The 19,926-nt window shown below is 50.3% G+C and overlaps 1 protein-coding gene across 1 annotated transcript; it reads right to left on the bottom strand.

Annotated features, from left to right (window-relative positions):
* Positions 1-41: 41 nt before the first annotated feature.
* INPP5B (inositol polyphosphate-5-phosphatase B) lies at positions 42-15,981 on the bottom strand. Its single transcript, XM_036397196.2, is given in 23 exon segments — positions 42-381; positions 1,302-1,413; positions 2,027-2,154; positions 2,487-2,571; positions 2,868-2,981; positions 3,172-3,407; positions 3,544-3,706; positions 4,329-4,357; positions 4,360-4,438; positions 4,924-5,059; positions 6,023-6,132; positions 6,293-6,404; positions 7,138-7,325; positions 7,617-7,733; positions 8,332-8,446; positions 8,830-8,931; positions 9,687-9,857; positions 10,749-10,842; positions 13,636-13,746; positions 14,418-14,447; positions 14,868-14,965; positions 15,351-15,430; positions 15,837-15,981. Coding segments are annotated over 23 exon segments (2,592 nt in total). The 5' UTR covers positions 15,894-15,981; the 3' UTR covers positions 42-256.
* Positions 15,982-19,926: the final 3,945 nt, after the last annotated feature.

Here is a 19,926-nt window from a genome sequence, read left to right as displayed (position 1 = left end):
AGTCTCGTCGTTTTAACAAGTTAAATAAAATACAGTGTAAATATCGGCTCTCGTATTTTGTTTTTATCTCGTCTACATACAGCTTATTGGGAAACTTTATGTACTTTACAGCGTGATCAGGTGTCAAACTGCCTGATCTTCGAAAGCAACAGATTGTATAAAACACCCTGATATCAAAAAAAAAAAGTGCCAGTATAATGTACAAAAAAAATATTTTTTACAGTAATTCAGTGTCTACAAGTCAGATATAACTGTGTCATGGCAAATCCTCTTCCCTGACGAGGAACTGGTGGATAAATTGCTGCGCTTTCCTCTTCTCTGCGATGTCGGGCGTGGGGTGGCCGGGAGGAGGCCGCAGTAACAACCCACCGAACACGCTGGCTGTGGGGAAAGCACATAAACGTGAAAAAATGCCTATTTTATCATTGGCTTTTGGCAAATATTCAAATGAATATTACATGTGTTGTGTTAGAAAGTTATGCTGTATTTATTCTCTTAAGTAGCGTGTTAAATATAGTTTTAGATGTGAAAAATTCGTATTTTATCATTGGCTTTTGGCAAATATCCAAATTAATATTTATATGTGTTGTGTTAAAAATTATTGCTATATTAATTCTGTATTAATTCTCTAAAGTAGTGTGTTAAATATAGTTTTAGGTTATAACAAAATGTTAAAATAGAAACTATGCTACTTAAGATACTTTTTTTTCTAAAGAAAGGATTCGCACTGAAATCGCAGCCACAGGACACCTAAATCTTTCAGAGAAAGAGAATTTATTGCTCCATTATCAGGAGAGACCAACTTCTTCCTGCCTTGCTCAGGCAGGACGACGATGTCAGGATTATGAGGAAGAAGCTGACACTGCCCAGACAGAATCCTGTGTTTGAATGGAATTTATGCATCATGTATGAGGTGTATGAATATGCAACAGATTATTAAGGGTTAATCCTCTGTTAACGTGGGTCCTATTTCAGGCTCGTGCTGCCCAGAAAAAGGTACCCAGACTGTCTGTAACACTTTGTTTCTATTGTCTCATATTGTCCTAATTCAAATTGTCCAAATTATTATTACTCTAATTGTATTACTATTTTATAACCATTTTATTACTATTAAACTTTTAAAATTTTAAAAACAAGTGATTGGCATTTTTCACACTCCACATCTCTGGGCTGCTTTCCCAGATTCCTACTTTTCTGTGGACTATTTGCTAATAATAAAAGCACTACAAGCCACCACTGCACTCAGGTATGAAGTGTTTTGTGCAGCCCCTCTGAGGAGAGAGTTATTTTGCAGGCCTTACCAAGAATATTCACATCCAAATGGTTTTTCCCTGAGTTCTTCAGTAGCTCTCGTAGAAATGCCATCAGATACTCAAACACATTTCTGTGGAACACTGGTAGGTCAGCGATAATCTGAGGAGGGGAAAAAAACCAACATTTATATTGCAGATACAGCAGTGCCTTCCAGCTGCACCTGCCCCCAAAACCTCCCTGGCTGCAGGTGCCAACAGCTCTTTATAACCTAAAATCACCAGTTACAGATCATTTCTACAAAGAGAGGATTAAGTTACTGAGAGCAAAACCAGGTGACTGGCGTAGCAGAGGCCACTTTGCCTGCCCTCCCTCTGAACTGGTGTAGCAGAGGCCACTTTGCCTGCCCTCCCCATGGAACTGGTGTCACCAGAGGCCACTTTGCCTGCCCTCCCCATGGAACTGGTGTCACCAGAGGCCACTTTGCCTGCCCTCCCTCTGAATGGTGTCACCAGAGGCCACTTTGCCTGCCCTCCCTCTGAATGGTGTCACCAGAGGCCACTTTGCCTGCCCTCCCTCTGAACTGGTTTCACCAGAGGCCACTTTGCTACCCTCCCTCTGAACTGGTGTAGCAGAGGCCACTTTGCCTGCCCTCCCCATGGAACTGGTGTCACCAGAGGCCACTTTGCTGCCCTCCCTCTGAACTGGTGTAGCAGAGGCCACTTTGCTGCCCTCCCTCTGGACTGGAGCCGGTCCCTGGGGCAGCCAGCAGTACCTGGCAGCTCAGGCTGTAGTTGCTGGCACTCTCCAGGCAGGAGCTGTAGAACCTGCAGCAGATGACAGGCTCAGGGAGGCTCTCCAGGAACAGCAGCAGGGCCTCTGCCACTGAGTGGTTGCTGCCCACTGCTCCAGTGGTTAAGGAAGAGCACAGCACGACCTAGGCTGGTCCTATTTCTGCTAGGCTGGTCCTATTTCTGCTGAAACACGAATGAACTTTGGGTTAGGTGTCCCAGAACTCTGCCCACAGCTTTGGGTTGGTCCCCTGGCCTCCACACGAGCTGTTGGGCACTTGTGTCATTCATTGACATTGCCAGCACTCAGCAGAGGATGACACAGAGCCACGAGGAAATGCAGAGCTCAGGGACCCCAGGAGGGGAGACAGCAGCTCAAAAACCTCTCTCAGTTTTGGCATTCTGGCATGGTGAGCCTTCCTGGACATCAGTCTAAAAGGATACAGAAAGTATCGTACATTCCCTTGTCCAAACAGTCTCGTATTTGTTCAAATTCAGATCTGAGGCCTGGCTGCTGAAACAGGTCCTCCTGCAAAGAAAACCCTGTATCAGTCCAAGGAAAATAGAAGAATTGTGGGTAAATACAGCATTGTCCTTATAATCTGCCTGGAAAGTCTCTCCAAATTGGTGGTACCACCAATTTGCTGATACCTGGACACATAGGCATGGTCACTAGCACCAAACAGTACAACCTGGGGCATCAGGACCCCTTATCTCCCATGGCCTTTGGCCAAACACACCCAGCTCGTGGTGACTGCTATGACCAGTATCTTCTTCAAAACTTAACCCAATGCAAACATCTCATTTTGTGTTTCCAGTGCCAACCTGCTGGGAAGCGTTGCGATTCAAGTGATCCACCATCATCCACAGCTCTTTTGGGATGTCCATGGGCTTTTCATCCTGGGCAGGATCATCACTCATGTCTACTGGCATCAGGGTCTGAGGGAGGGCAGTGTGGGCAGGAGGGAGACAAACAAAAGGTAGCTAGCCAAGCTCTTATTCAACTCGGCAAAAATACTTCACAAAGCTTATACCTGAGAATTGAGACTTCTTAATAAAAACAGACAGGCCTTAGCATTTAGTTTTAATGCTCCTGTGTGTTTGGAAGGGAATCTTGTCTTTAACTCACAAGTCTCCGAATGGATTCTGCTGACATGTCCTGGATTGGTTCCCTCATGTAACACAGTGTATGGATGGGAGACCCAAAGCAACTTGGCAAATAGTTGCCTGTTACGGATAGAAAATAATCCTTCCCTCTGACAAGATGCAAGACTAAGATATCTTCAAGTTTTTCCTCTCCAGAGTTTAAGCGAGTAGCTGTTGATTTATTAACAAACACCTCCAGCTCAACTGTGATCTCAGCATCTGCCAGAAGATGATAAAAAACCCCGACTCAGTTACAAGCAGTACGAAACCAACAGCCTGCAAAGAGGCACAGCACTCTCAGAAGTGTAGAGGGACAACATCAGCTCATGAACGTCAGACAGAAGGAGGAGCTCACCTGAGAGCAAGAAGCCCTTGCAGGGATTAGCAATCAGCCACTCCTTGCAGTAGGTGTTCTCATCTGGTTTGCTGATAAATTCAAACTGGCAGGGCACTTGGCCATTGCGGATTGTAAACCTCTCTACCTGCAGCTTCATGTATTTAACATCCTTAAAATGGATCTAGAAACAAATGTCAGTCAACACCATCAGCCAATTCCACCTTGCTGGAGCAGCAATTCCTGTTCTGTGGTTTAATTATTAAGCAGCAAGACAAGCAGATTAACCCCTTGCTCCCACCCCCATCTCCTCCAGGACTGCAAAGGATCACACGTGCATACTCTGAATGCCAAAGTCCTCTCCATCAGGGGACCCTTTAAAACAAATGCTGCCCTCAAATAACTACAATAAAATTGAGAATGAGATAGCTGTGGCCTCAAACGTCTCCTGGGCTTATCTTTATAGTCCCAACACACAAAGCAAATGCTGGTTTGTGACCTTCTCCAGACCCTTACAATTTTACATTTCATGTTTGAAAGCACAAGTCAGAGCAAGGGTCACAAACCACCTTTTACTTTCTCTCTTCCCACCTCAGGGAATGACACACCTTGTGTTTCAGCCCTGGACTGTGAATGGAATTCACCAGCATCTAAATAGGAGCAAAGATTCCTAGGGCTTGCAAACAGAGAGCAGCTGGAAGTCAAAATATTCTACTTTTTGGAACCAGACCCAAGGGTCTAGGATCTGCTGGGGTCTGGGGTTGCTCAGTTGCCTCAGGGAGTGCTGGCACAGGACCATGCCCTACCTCTCTGCGGGACAGTGTCACCGAGGGATGTTGGCATTCTCCAGCTTATCCAGGGAGCGCACGATTTCCTCAAAGGCTTTTCGGTACAGCTCTTCGTTCACAACCTTCACCTGAAAAGGACACACACTGCACCAGCCAGCACTGACTGTGCCTCTGCAGGACAGCTGGAACACAGCTGCAAACGTGGGAAGTCACTTGATTTTAGCAGCACACTAGAGTGTACAACACAGGGAGAGCTGTTAGGAGCACCAATCTCCAAGATCTTCTCATGATCCAACAGTAAAGGACCTTGCCATAACTAACAAGAGTCACTCAGTCACTACTGGATCAACCTTTTTTTTTTTTTCTCAAAAAGAATAAGAATTTAGACAAGACGCTACTGTGTTCCCAAAGAACACTGGCAAATATTCAGGCTTAACTGCAGTATCATTTACACAACCCCTGCTCAGCGTGGTCAACAATCCCATCTCCATATCTGATCCAGCCCACCTTTCAAGCCATTGTTCTCTGCGGATGCCACAAAAGCAGGAGAGAGAAATCAGCACCCAGGGAATGAGGCCAGCAGAGTTACTTCATCCAGCAGTGCCATGCTTACCCCAATGTCAAACACAGAGCTCACTGGCTTGTGGTCACTGAGCTTCAGAGCCATGTGGCTGCGATAGCTCAGCTGGGCAATGTTCTGCCCTTTCCAGAGTATCCGATCACACCAGGCTGGAACACGGCACTTCTCACTGAAACAGAGGGGAAAAATCACCTTTTTCAGGCACAGTGCAGATGCAGCAACAACACAGGGCAGAACTCTGCTCACACAGAGATCAGGCTTTCCTCCCATGGCTGGAGCTCATTCTCTATCAAAGTGGTATTTTTAACAGTTTCTTCACATAGACAGAAAAAGTTTTGAGTGTATAGTATGAGTAGACACTCTACCTTATAGAGTAGACACTCTACCTCTGAGTGTCTACTAAGGTATCTCTAGCTCATGCTTTACTTCCTACTTCTTCAAAGGTGCAAGGTACAATTAACATACAAAGCAATACTCAGGTATTTTTGACCATGAGAGCCATGAAAACCAAAAAACTCAGGCTCTACGTTTAAAGTTTGCATTTACTGTTTTCACTGACAGCTGCACAGATTTAATTTCTGCACTTGCAGCTGCACAGATTTAATTTCTGCACTTGCAGCTGAAGTTCCTGGTTTGCTGAGACTAGAGGAGCTGCTCTGTGTATAGAGCATTACAATTAGGATGGTTCTCACAGGCTTTTGAAGAGCAGCACAGCTGACTCCACATCAACCCTGGCTGGTCTCACCTGAGCAGGTACAGGAGAGAGCAGCAAAAATGAGATCCTAAATATTTTGCTTGGGGAACAAAAAAACAACAAACTAGACAAAAATAATTAAACTAGCTAAAAGGATTCATTAACTTTGTTAATGAATCACCTCTAAGAGGAAACCTAATAGGATTATTACTGGGAAAAAAATATTAGGAATATCTGACAAATCGCAGTGGGAGAAAAACAGGGTAAATAGATGTAAACAGGAGATGAATTTTGGAGTGAAGGAAGAGAACCAGAAATAATCTCACAACTGTTCCTATTTACAGCCATTAGACCTGCAATATTTTTTAGCCTTGTTTTTACTTCCTTCAGTGATAACATCAGCCATTTGTAGCATCACATCTGAGACCATCACTGTACCTTGTGTCCCAGTCATCACAGCCAGCATCATACTTGTATGTTGGCTGGAAAGAGATCTCTCCTTCTGTGAAGCCTTCAAAGGCTGCATTTGCCTTCATTTGCCTCTTCAGCTACAAAAGAAGAAAAGATGAAAACTTTAATTTTAGATGATCTCAAGCACAATTTCCATTTCCATATGGAGTAAAGGGAGACATTGAGCACAGAAAAGGCCAAGGAGTTGTGTGGTTTGTACTGAGCCCCCTCAGCACCATGGTGGTGAGACAGCAGTACCTGGTCATACTGGCAAAGCTCTAGAAATGCTTTCTCCTCTACAAGCTGTTTCACTTTTGCCACATCCAGTTCCTCCAGACGGTAGTTGAGGTCCCCCAGCCATAGGATCACACTGGAAGAGAACATAAACCACAATGTGCAGAGGCCTGAAGCTGCCCCAGAGCTCAGCCAGCCACGGACAGCAGCTCCACTCTGCAGCTCTCCCCATCACAACCCCTCTGCTGAGCTGCTCTCATCAGGAATCACAACAGTGGAAACTCAACAGAGAAGCTACCTTTTCTATTTTTGCCATTGTTAATCACTGTTCTGCATGTTTGCCACTGTCCCTTCATAACTTGTGTTGTTATTATTGTAGTTATTATTCCACAGTGACTGAATCCCACAGCTGGGGAAGTCAGTGCTTATTCCTGCCCCATCCCCACTCCAGGCTTGAGAATAAAACAAGGATTGGGAGAGCATAAGGTGACAAGTGACACTTTTCTGCTGAGCTGCTCTCATCAGGAATAACAACAGTGGAAATTTAAAAAAGAAGCTACCTTTTCTATATTTGCCATTATTAATCACTGTTCTGCATGTTTGCCACTATCCCTTCATAACTGGTGTAGTTATTATCCCACAGTGACTGAATCCCACAGCTGGGGAAGTCAGTGCTTATTCCTGCCCCATGCCCACTCCAGGCTTGAGAATAAAACAAGGATTGGGAGAGCATAAGGTGACAAGTGACCTGTCCAAACCAGGTAAAGCTTTTCTGGCCCCTCCAGCTGACATTTATGGCACTGGGCCCCCTCCTCACCCCCCAGCACATTCTCAGAGTGCTCCCTTGCACAGCCAGAGGGGAACCATACTCGTGCTTGCCAATAGTGAGAGGGGGCAGATTTGGATCAGACTGGCAGAACTGCATCCGGGAGCAGATGTCCTTGAAGTCCTGGTTCCTGCGCTCGTATTCCTCCGTGTGGGCTGCCAGGTGAGAGTTCACAATGCACACGCTGGTGTTGTGGAATTTAAACCTGATGGCAACACCACCTTTGTTGCCCTGAAAGACAAAGATATTAGTCAGAAGATTCTACACTGCAGATGAGTTACTAGCAGTGGACAAGCCAGAGGACTTTGAGACAGAGAGTTTAATTTCCAGAGGAAGGAATAGGCTGAAAATGCTAATTAGTGGTTGCTGCTTTGAACATTGGTGCACAGCTGGCAGTGCCCTGAGCTGGCATGGGGATAGGACTTTCTGCTTCTAGAATCAGCCCTTAGCTAGAGCAATAACCACTGCATCCAAGGAGAGGAGCTCTTCCAAATCTCACCCCTTCTTATTTGCCATTCTTACCATCCTCCCCATGATTCCAGTCCCCACAGTCTCAACTTCCACCTCGGAGATGTTCAGAGCGAGCTCTGCCTTCACATACAACAGGAGCATGATCCCCACCAGCCGCACAAGCTTCACCTGAAAAACAGACCCAGTCCATCCCATGCTGCAGTGGAAGAGCTTTGCTGAGAGAAGGCACATCCATCCACAACATGGGTCACCAAAGAGGAAGTCTCAGGATCATCCAGTGCACAGGCCCCCAACAGCACATTTGGAAGGAGCTGGGAGCAACAGGAAGGAGCTGGGAGCAACATCAGTGAAGGAAGTTCTTGCCCAAAGCAAGAGCTACAGCACAGACACAGGCTCATGGGAGGAGATTCCCTTCAACAACAGAGACAAGAGATGAAGCAGACCTATGGAGCAGGAGCTAAATCAAAAGCAGTATTCCTACCAAAATACCTTCACAATTCATTCCACCATACACTGTATTCAGGCATGGAAGAAGGTACAGAACTTCCTATTCTCCTTCCCCAAGACAGCAGGAGCTCCCTTTAAGTGGGGAAGCCTGGCTCTGTTTCCCATCCTGCCCCTACCTCAGCACCCTGCACAGAAACACCACCTCTAGAACCTGCACAGCCTCTGAAGACACAGCATTGAGAACAAGAGAAAGCAAAGGGAAAAGAGAGCCAAGTGGGAAATGATTCCACACTCAAACCTCCCCAAAAGCCACATTTACCTTTGCATATTTGGCATCTGGGTGAAGACTATCAGTTACAGCTTTAAACCACTCTTCTTCCTTCGGTGTGTCATTGAAAAAGAAGGCTTCTTTAGTCAGATCAAGCTCCTGGAAACTGTGTTAGAGGAAGGAACCCATGGATGCATGCACTTGTTTATGGCTCTCCAACCCCTTCTCTGGGAAGGAACTAAATCAGATTGCACTCACTAAATTTATAACTGAAAACTCAAATTCAGTTATGCTGACTGCAGATGTATGTCAAATGCAAAGCCCAATTACTGTCATTATTACATCAAATGGCATTAAGGATTTTGCAACACTGAGAGGCCAAACCCTACCAGACCAACAACCCTTGCAGGCTGTGACACACCCACCCTGGAGCTGTGCATGCACTGCAGCAGTGCCAACATTCCTGTGGTGTCCTGGCTGAGCTCCTCTGGGTGACAGATCCTCCTGCACAGCCCAGGTCAGTGAGGGTGGCCAGGGACAGACACTCACCCCACACAGTAAATGTCTGGAGGCTCAGCATCACACCTCAGCCAGGGCTGGAGGCTCTCCGTGGGAGACTGCCCATTCACGTTGTATGTCCCCACAAAAACCCTGCAAAGACAGTGACAGGACCCCAGAGCTGCAAACTGGGAGAGCAAACTCCCTGCAGAGCCCAGCAAACAGCACTGCTATTAGCCAGTTTGTTTATTCACCATATTATGTCTATTAACCATAAATAATGTTCTATATAACTAACATGTTGGCAGGGAAAATTAAGAAAGGTGACAAAGTTTAAATCCCTGAAATTATTTAACTACAGCTGCACCTTTACAGATGCATTTTTACAGAAGGACATGTTGTTACACACAAAGTGTTAAAGAAAAAATAAAAATAAGGCTGTAGCTGTGCAGTAGCAGCTTGAAATGATAAATTCAAAAAATGAGATGCATAAAACTATTTCAAACACAGTAAAGTTTTGGTCCTAATTATGTATTTCACTCAAGCTCTTTCTTATGAGCTTATTGGAACAACTACATGGATCAGCAGTGGACAGAAATGGAGAAGGAGAAGGCTGGAGTGCACAGAGCTGATGCATTTCCAGACACTGCCTAAAATAAGCACAGAAAAAAAGTGATTTCAAAAAGGCCATTTCCTCCACAAGAACCATGAAGAAAGACACATGAATGAAATTCTGCTCTGCTCATGTCTAAAGGTGGAAAGAAAACTGTTCTGGAAAGTATGGATTATCCTTTTCTACAGAATTTCCTGTTTGTGGGGACACAGGATGAAATAACAGATGAGTTATTCCAACAGTCTGTGCTCGGTTACAGCCCAAAAAAGTAATTTCTTCTCAGGAATGATCATACCTGTAGTTCTGGATGTGTGTGTAGGAGTCCTGCATTTGTAAAAGCTGAGATTTAACAATAGTATCTCTGAGCCCAAACTTTGGCTCTGATAAGATTGAGGCCTTGTTCGAAGCCATGACACGGGAGGCCCGAACCTGTTCAGTTCTCACTTCAGGCTTGACTTTGTTTTGCCTGCAAAATAAAACCACAGGTGAAGCCCAGGCTATCCCCACACCCTAACTAGCATATTTCTGCCACTGAGGCATTAATTCACATTTTTCTGTCTGTCCACTAAATACGGATAACATTTGGGATAAGCCAAGAAGACTGAAAAGAGCATTTCTTAGCAGGGTTGAGATCTCCAGACAAAACCAGTTTAAGTAACTAAAATAACAAATGGTTTTCACCATCCTGGTGCAGCCTGTTGACACAGAGCAGGCCTTACTCACACCTGGAAAATGATACAAAACCTGTACGGCCTCCCTGCTCACTAAAGCAAGGAGAGGCAAATCTCATCTCCCTCTGCCTCAGCCAGAGAATGAAGAACTCTGTTTGTTTATAAAACCTTCTGCTGGAAAAATTCCAATGCTGCCCAGAGTGGGTGGAGGTAGAGGTGGTTTTATTTTGTGTCTCCTGGCTCTGCAAACTCCTTTTGCAAAGGAATAATGCCACAGCTTGGGAATTCCCAGCAGCAATGGGATGGCATAAATTTAAGGCCAGCATACCAGTGCCAAGGACAGCACACGGACAGACTCTGAATGATTTGCATCAGGGTCCACAGAGTCCTGGGAACTGGAAAATCAAACTGTAACATTTTAAGAGTGTATCTATGAGACACAGTGGCTCTAAGCCAAAGCTCTCTGAATTCAAAATAAACAATGCTAGCAGGTCCTGTCCCACTAAACAGCCAAAATATGCCCAAACAGGGAGGATTGTAGGGAGAGGGAGTGGAATGAAATTTCCACTAATGTTTTGACAGCATGCTTATGCTGAACTTTTTTCTCTCTTAACTAGAACCTGCAAATTCTCATCTTAAAAAGTTGACAGCTTCTGCTGCAGAGCCCCCCACCTCTGTGCACTGACCTGGGAGAGCTTCTATCAGTGCTGTCGTGGCTGCAGCTCTGACTGACTGCAGCCTTTTTCCCATTTTGTTTGACACCTTCAGAGCCAACCACTTCTAGAGGAGAAAAAAACAAAAAAAAACAAACCAACAAAAAGTTTCACTTTAAACACAAAGTGTTCTTCCATTTATCAACATGCTTATGTAAACACTGGCAAAAAATCTGTGGGCAGAAAATAATTTAGATTTGTGTGTGGAAAAACAAAGTACCACACAGTCTCTCTTTCCGCTATCTGACAGATTTAGCTTACTCTGACCCAAGTGCTGTGTGATGATGCAGCTTCCCCTGCAGAGGAAGGAACCACAGGAGCCACAGAGAGCAGCACTGTCCTCTGTGGGAGCACTTGCTGCTGCCTCTCCTCTACAGCTAAGCTGAAGCAGGACTTAGCAGCACAAAATCCAGGGCTTTACCCAAAGAATCTGAAAAATTTATGTTAATAGCAGATTTTTCCTTTCTGAAGGAAGACAGGAAGTACAAAGAAAGGGGGGGAAAGGGGAAAAAAACCCAAAACCCACAGTTCCATTTAAAGGGTTTCTGCCTATCTGCAAATAGCCAGCATGGCACAGGTGTCAAGGCACCTCTGTGGCCATAAAGAGTCACACCAGGGAGCCACTGAACCTCAGCAGAAACATCTGCCCCAAAGCAAACTGCACGTTCCTAAAACAGTAACAGGGCTGCTACCACACAAACTGAACTAACCACAGGAGTGACACTAAACACATCACACTACCTTAGCAAAATTTGACCAGTCTTTCAGCACTTTGTTTCAGTTACAATATTCTGCTCCTACAAGTTGCAAAACAACAGTTAAAAAAGAGGATTCTGGGGGAGGTCTCTGTGTTTAAGATGCAAAACCAGCAATCTTAAAATCATGCTCCTTAGCATACAAATCTAATGGTGATGTAGAAATTGTTAAGACTCTTGGGTTCTAGGCATTCAGCTGAGCTTCTCCTCCAGTGAACACAACCCAGAAAAAATAAGATGTTATTGCTGTCACAGAACATTCTGCAGAACACGAGCACAAAACAGAAATAGAACTTGCAGTACTTCACCCAGGCCCTCGGGATACAAACCAGATGACAAGAAGTGGCCAAATTCTCAGCCTGGATAACCTCTTCTGCCCAAGAGCCTTCTGAGAATAGACTGTGTAAGAGGATTTATCAGAGCCTGGCTGCAGAAGAGCACATGACTGAAACCTCACTGCAGATCACACAGCTCAAGTCAAGCAGAATTGAGCAGGAGCACACAGAGATGCACTGGGAAGTGTGGGCCCAGGGACACAGCAGTTTCTCCATGGGTGTTGAGAGCTCAGTTACTGCTCCTTGGACCTCTGCAGGCTCTCCCACTAAACAACCATGCAGCATCCCTTGAGAGTCAGTGACAGGAACCAACCTGAACCTTCACCTCAATGGACAATGGTCACTTTTGTGCCAAGAAAAGAGCAGATTCCCAGGCTTTGTTACCTACATGGGTCCATGCCAGTCGCCAGTGTGCAGAAGGCATTATTGCAGAATGGAAAGATGTGTGAGCCTGCTGCTGTCACAACTCCTACCTGATCCACATCACACCTTGCATTCTAACCTCATGGGCAGAAATCAGCTTTAGCTAGGATTGTCCTAAGAAAGAGATTAGCTTTGGAAAAGGGCTGTTTCCTTAGATATGTTTACACCTAGCCACAGATTTCTGTAGCCAGAGGGATCTATATGGTATCACTCTGAAGTGGAATAATGACCTTGTTCGGTAATTGAACTCAGTACAGAAATACAGAGCAACATGCAGAGATTACAGGAGGTCTCAATTGCACAGGACTTGCAGGTTAAATGAGATCCAAGCAGTAATAAAGGCATTCATATTAAAAAAGTGCAGTGATACTACAGACCAGCAGGAAAATGTATCATATCTCCTGGATAAACAGGATTCATGCTTAGCATCCAAAGGGGAGAATTAAATTAGCCTTCATGCAACCAGAGCAGTCCAGCCTCAACACAGCAGGGCACAGCAAAACGCCAACATTCGTGTTTTGAACCCCACACTGACTTCCAGGAACTGCTTTAGCTCCGAATCTTCCCACAGTGCGCTCTGCAAAGCGGGAAACCACCGAGCCCCGGGAGCGGCGGGGCCAGCGGAGGAGGCGCCGGAAGAGCGCGGCCCGCCCGGCGGAGCCGACCCGGGCGCACGGGGCGGGCACCGGGCGGGCACCGGGCGGCGAAACCAGCGGAGCCCCAGCGGCCAGAGCCCGGCAGCAGCTCCGCACCCGCTGCCCGCGGCGGAGCGGCCCCGGAGCTGCCCGCGGAGCTGACCCCGGAGCGGCCCCGGAGCGGCCCCGGAGCGGCCCCGGAGCGGCCCGAGAGCGGTCCGAGAGCGGTCCCGGAGCTGCCCCGGAGCTGCCCCGCTGCCTCCCGGCCCCGGCCGAGCCGCGGAGCTCCGGCAGCGCCGGGCGGGCGCTCAGCCCTGCCCCGGCCTCTCCTCCCCGGACAGACAGACAGACAGACAGACAGACAGACAGACCGACCCAGCCCGGCGGGTCCCCGCGCTCACCTCGGCGGGGCCGCCCGCCCGCGGACATCGCCGCAGCTCGGTGCCCCGGCCCCGGCCCCGGCCCGGCCCCAGCGCCCGCCCCAGCCCGCCCCGATCCGCCCCCGGCAGCCGCGCTCGCTGCCTCTGTCCCCGGAACACCGAGCATCGCTGCCGGGTGCTCACGGCGGGGAATGGAGAGCCACGGCAGCGCTGAACGAGTTTCAGGAGGGAGAGGCCGGCGCCGCTCCTCCACACGCGGGAGGGACGGACGGACGGACGGACGGACGCCGCAGCTGCAGCCGAAGGGGACCCGACCCGCAGGGAGCTCGTACCTGCGCTGCACCTGCTGACCTCCTGCAGGAAGGTGCGCGTGTGGGAGCCGAAGGGCAGCTGCACTGTCAGCCGATCCTCTGCTGAGCCGATCTGCACAGTCACGTCCGAGCCTGCGGACATCGGGAGAAAAAACTCCGGTGGGTCGTGCTGACAAACCTTCACAAACTGAGCAGTCTCCTGACAAACCTTCACAAACTGAGAGTGTCTCCTGACAAACCTTCACAAACTGAGAGCGTCTCCAGACAAACCTTCACAAACTGAGAGTGTCTCCAGACAAACCTTCACAAACTGAGCGTCTCCTGACAAACCTTCACAAACTGAGAGTGTCTCCCAACAAACCTTCACAAACTGTCTCCTGACAAACCTTCACAAACTGAGCTCTGCAACGGTGAGCGTGCACATGCACCCAACCTTTGGCAACATCTCCCCATGCCTTCTTACCATGTTCCTTTCCAAAGTTTTACATGAGAATGCCGCTTAAAATATAAAAATTATCATTTATAAAAGTTTTTATTCTGCTTGTTCAGGGATAATAATTAATCTTCCAGCACCAGTTTAAAAACATACGGAAAATTAGTTCCCTTGGTTGAATGGGGCTGGCAATGCTCACTAGCACCAAGTAAAAATGGCCAACAGCATGACAACTGCCCCAGCAGGGCACAACCCCTCCCCAGCCAGCTCCTCTGGGGCCAAGAACCCCCCAGTCCTGCCCCACTGCATGCAGCTGGCCCAGGCCCCAGAGCACCTGTAATGCAGGCACCAAAGCAACCACAGAACTCACCAATGACGTGAAGGTCACTGTCCAGTACAACTGCAAAAGTAAGACAAAGTTCAGTTGAAAGCTAAAGCCACAGATTTTCAGACCACGCTGATACTTCTTCAAACTCCAGATGTTCCCTGCAGGAACAGAGGCAGGCAGAACAAACCTGCTGGGCAGGGGCTGTGGCTGGGGCCTGGTGGGACAGAGGCACTCTGCTCCTCACAGGGCCCTGCCAGAAATGCCATGTGGTGCACAAGTTTCACCAAAGATAACATACTTGAAAAACGTGAAGGCAGAATAGATTGCAAATTTCAGTCAGGAAGCAGGAGAGCAGAATAAATTGCAAATTTCAGGAAGCAGGAGAGCAGAATAAATTGCAAATTTCAGGAAGCAGGACAGCAGAATACGGACGCCAAACCCCTTCATCCCAGTCTTTGGAACCGGCACTGAGCCACCACAGTGTGTCAGTACCTTCTTCCACTGCAAACTCATCTGTGATGGGGATCACTCTCTCCAGCCAGACGTCCTCAGCTGTGATGGCCATCCGCCGGTGGGTGTACACGTAGATCCTGCAAGCACAGGGCAGCACAGAGGCAAAGCCTCCTCAGCTCTGCATGTCTGCAGACAGACAAACCCGCACCCCATCCCACCCAGCAGCACCGGCTAGCACAGCCCCATGCAAATCCCAAACCGACTCCACAACCCAGTGCCCACCCACCTGCTCGCCCATCATTAAATAATGTGTTCACACAACCGGCAGAGCAGAGCAGCTCACGAGTGAGCTCATGGGTGTTATGAGCACCCATAACATCAAGGCACCGTGCCTCAAAGCGCCGCCCTACGGCGCTGCACCCTGGGGAGAGCCCTCGGGATGGGAGGGGGATCTCAGGTGGCTCCTGAGGGACCCGCAGAGCTCCCTCTGTGTCCCTGCCCGCCCCGCGCTGCGGTACCCACGCGTGGTGCCCGCGGCACTCCACCAGCCCCAGCAGCCGGCTCTCCACGCTGTCCCCCGAGGCCAGGAGCGCCTGCACCGCCTGCGGCCGCGGGTCAAGGAACCGTGGGGCAGCGCCGGGAGCGGGGACGCGGCGGGGAGAGCCAAGATCGGTGCGGGAACCGAGCGGGGAGGGAGCGGGGACGGAGCGGAGGGAGCGGGGAGGGAGCGGAGGGAGCGGGGATGGACCGGAGGGAGCGGGGATAGAGCGGAGGGAGCGGGGACGGAGCAGTGGGAGGGAGAGGACGGGGACGGAGCGGAGGGAGCGACGGGGACGGACCGGAGGGAACGACGGGGATGGCGGGAGGGAGCGACGTGGACAGCCCGGAGGGAGCAGCGGCAGCAAACGGGAGGGAGGGGACGGGGACAGCCCGGAGCTGGGAGCGATGGGGAGAGCCCGGAGCTGGGAGCGCGGCGGCACCGCCACCCCGGCGCCGATCAAAGGATACGATCCGGCAGGTCGCCCCCGCCGCCAGGCTCTCCTGGATGGCCACCGACTGGTCCATGTCCGGCCCGGGAGCCGGAGCCTCTCCCGGCGGCTGCGCGCTCGGCGCTGTCGCAACGCGATGAGCGCGGCTCCCCCCAGCGGGGCCGCCCCCGCTGCCGCTCCGTTATCGCTCCGGGACCGGCCGGAAATAACGGGAAGCGCCGGGGGGAGCGCTCTGGCTCGGCAGGGACGGCGGCCGAGCGGATACTGCGCGGAGGGGTGCGCAGCACGGGGGAGGCACGGCACGGCACGGCCCGAGCCCCGCGCCTCCGGCCGGCCCCTCCCGGAAGGAAAGGGGGACTGAGAGGGGGAACTCTGGGGTCGGCAGGCATGGGAAGGGATCATTTCCACGGAAAATCGCGAGATGCTCTTATTTTTAGTAGCCCCTTGAATTTTTTTTTTTTTTTTTTTGTTGTTGGATATCAAGACGACCCAGCACAAAGCCGTTATTCAAATTAATTAATGCGGAGTGTGGGAGTAAGTGCTGTAAAATATCACCAGAGCTTTTTGCGCTGTCGAGACGGAGAGGTGGCTCCTTCCACGGATGCAGGAGATGTAGATCGAAAGACAAGGAAAACCCGAGTGGTCTCGGTCAGTGACAGCTCTGCACCACTTCCCCCCAGGCCAGAAGTGGGCGAGTCCCACTCCTCTGCTCACCAAAGTACAAGAGAACAGCCTGGAAACGCTGCCCCAAGCACCAAACCTTTCAAGAATTGTGGTGCTGGGCTGTGTTTTTGAGACAGAAGAGCCCTTGACGTGAATACACTGACACTGGCCTGAAACAAACACACAGCCCAAAGGCTGAGCTGCGGTTTTTCTGTACCAGAGCAGGCGCTGCAGCGTGGGAAGGACCGGCTGTGGTAGAATGACGTGGGGTTTTTGGTTTTTTTTTTTTTCATCCACCCCGTTAGGGCTGGCACTGCTCCATGAGGCCCAGCACCACCGAGCCTCCTTGCTGGGAAAGCACACGAGGCTCCAAGGGCTCAAACCCACCCAGCCCAGCTCTGCCACCCTCCCACAGGTCACACTGCGTTCAGCCGCACTCCACACACCAGCACCAAAGGGGGCTGACACAAAGAGGTTTTAATGTTTTGCAATCTTTTCTCTAAGGAACAGCAGAGGACAGTGATGGCAGGGAACAGCACCAGGCAGTTCTGCCTGGCCGTGCTCTGTGTGCTCACCTCTGGGCTCTGCCTTCAGCAGCAGAGAACCACAGATGTGAAACAGAATCATCTAAAACATGAGATGCTTTTAGATTAATCCCTCTTCCCTGCCTGAGGCTGCGAGATGAAACACAAAGTTACTATTTGACATACACAGGCAAGAACCATTTCATTGCCAGAGCACTTTGGAGCTGTCAGAGGGGGTGCAGGGAGACTGTGCCACAAGCAGGTCATTGATTAGAGGAGCCCCTGTGCTTCAGTCAATGCAGAATTTTTGGGGTTTTAAGGAGGCCTAAAACCCTTTTGTTCCAGCTCCTGAGGTCCCCCATTCCAGCACCACTCCCAGGATCCACAATTAGCTTGCAGGTCTCTCAGACCTACAGGATTTGGGCAGGGTAGGGTAGAATCCCTTGATGTAGCTCTCTAAGGGCACAGGTTAAATGCTTTACCTCTGGGAAAAGGGGAAGTCTTGTTTTCAAGTACTTAAACTTTACTGAAATGCCAGGACTCACCCATGCTGGGATGGTGCAGGATGCAGAGTGCAGCTTATGGGGGGGTTTAGGATCAACAGCAGGGTCCTATGGGCCTCAGGGGCCTAATGTGGGGTTTAGGATCAACAGCAGGGTCCTATGGGCCTCAGGGGCCTAATGTGGGGTTTAGGATCAACAGCAGGGTCCTATGGGCCTCAGGGGCCTAATGTGGGGTTTAGGATCAACAGCAGGGTCCTATGGGCCTCAGGGGCCTAATGGGGGGTTTAGGATCAACAGCAGGGTCCTATGCAGGGTGAGCAAAGTGCCCCCCAAGGGTGTGCAGCTGCCCATGAGCAGATGCAGAGGGCTCAGACACCTTGTTGATGGGACAGGGACAGTACAGAGGGTGTTTGCCAGCAACCTTGGCTGAAGCCAGAGAGCAGCAGGATCCTACTGATCCTACAGGAGAGGCTGTGGAGCTGCCTGGATGCTGCCTACCCCCAGAGGGAGGTGGAGACTCTGTAATTCAGGAGAAGGACCACCCCACATGCCATGAGCTTCAGGAGTGGGGCCAGTGTTGCCTGCCCAGCGCCGTTGAGGTGAATTTTGCCATCCAGTTTCAGGCAGCTGCCTTTTGGGGTGGCTGGGCAGCACTCCTGGTAACAGGCAGCCTTCATCCCACCAGCACAGGCTGGTTTGGCAGCCTTGCAGGCTTTGCTACATCCTGCCATGTAATTCAAGCCCATCTTCTTCATCTGGAAGGAGAGAGACATTAGCCTGGGGGTCATGCCTTTAGTATTAGCATTACAGGAACACAATGCTCTGCAGCCCCAGGCCATACCTCACAGAAGTCCTGTCCCAAAATGCATCTAGTGGTGGTCTTCCTGCCTTTGAAACACTGGTCCCCACGACAGGAAAATGCTGCACACACTTTGCCCTGTGAGAGAAAGGACAGGGAGATGCCATCTGTCCATCAGGACAAAAACTGCATTTAAGACAGCCCTTCACTGCCAGGACTCCTCTCCACCCCCTCTGTTCTGCTGGTTTTTGTGCTATCAGGCCTTTTAGATCCAGAGATAAAGGAGTATTCTGAAACTGCAAGAAACTTCTGAAAGACCAGCAGAGCAAGCAAGTTTCAAGCCTCTTTTTCCTTCCTCTTAGGAGGGCTCTGCAAAGATAAGAACCTTCCCCTGCTCTAGGCTCAGGAAAGGGCTGCAGAGCCCAGTGGGTTCTCACCCTCCTGCAGCTGCCACCATCCCGTGGTCAGATCAAAGTGCCTGAGGTGCTGTGAGTGCTGCTCTGGGGAACAGGACTGATGGACTGGGACAAGTCCTTATGGGCTCCTTACTTCCAGTGCTCATTCAGGATTTGTTGCCCTTCCAGAGTCAGCATTTCCCCCATAAATCAAATGGAGGAGGGACCTTTTCGTGTCCCCTGCTCAGGGGGGAGCTCAGCCATGCCAGCAGCCCCAGAGCCACGGGTGCAGCAGCCTCTCCTGCTGGGGTACCTACGTTCTGGGGGGGAGCCCGAGGGGTGCTGCTGGTGCTGGTGGTTGTCAGTGGCACAGAGGTGGTGGTGGTGGGTGCCAGGTCACCTGCAGACACACGAGGAGCCCTGTGAGGCTGGACACAGCCCACACAGGGCCAGATTCACCTGCTCGTGCTCAGAGCTGCCAGGGCCACCCTGCCCCTCACCCAAGGACAGGGTGAGCCCAGCAGAGAGGCAGATGCAGCCACAGCCCCTCTGGATTGTGCCCACCAGAAGAAGGCAGAACAAAGCTGGGCCATACCATAGGCAGTGGCGTTGAGCTGCAGGCAGAGAGGGCCAGCACAGCACTCCAGGGCACACTGCTGCCTGCTGCTGTTGGTGCTGCAGGGCTCTGCACTGCACCCCCTGCTGCAGCCCGCCGTGTAGTTCGTGCTGGAGAAACGATAGAGCTGCAAGGAAGGGGCAGAGCCAAAGGACAAAGTGAGTGTGGAGAGGGGCTGCCATAAAAAACCAGAAATGACTGACAGGCTGTCAGAGAGGAAAGGGAGATGGAGACAGATTCACCAGAGCAGTGTGGATTGCTGGGATGGGAAAAGGGGAGGTTTTCCCTGATGCAGCCCCCTGGCAGCTCCGTACCTGGCAGTGAGTCTCGTTATGGCAGGTGGCTGTTCTGCTGGCAAGGGCTCCATCCTGGTAACACCTCTCTCCCGAGCACTCAAAGCTCTGGCAGGTTTGCTGGAGAGACACCAGGGTGTGACCCTGCAGCAAAGGCTCCTCACACAGCCCTGCAGGGCTGTCCCCAGCCACAGCCTCACTGCATGCAGGGGCCACCCCCACCTGGCCACGCTCTGTTCTCCCTTCCACCACAGGAGATGCTCCCATGGCCCTCCTGTGACCAGCCAGCCAGGCAAGTGACACTGTCCATAGGACT

The sequence above is a fragment of the Molothrus ater genome, chromosome 24 (assembly GCF_012460135.2).
Source record: "Molothrus ater isolate BHLD 08-10-18 breed brown headed cowbird chromosome 24, BPBGC_Mater_1.1, whole genome shotgun sequence".
Classification (NCBI taxonomy): domain Eukaryota; kingdom Metazoa; phylum Chordata; class Aves; order Passeriformes; family Icteridae; genus Molothrus; species Molothrus ater.
The sequence above is the reverse complement of the archived record's forward strand: the minus strand, read 5'-3'. Positions and strand labels throughout refer to the sequence as shown.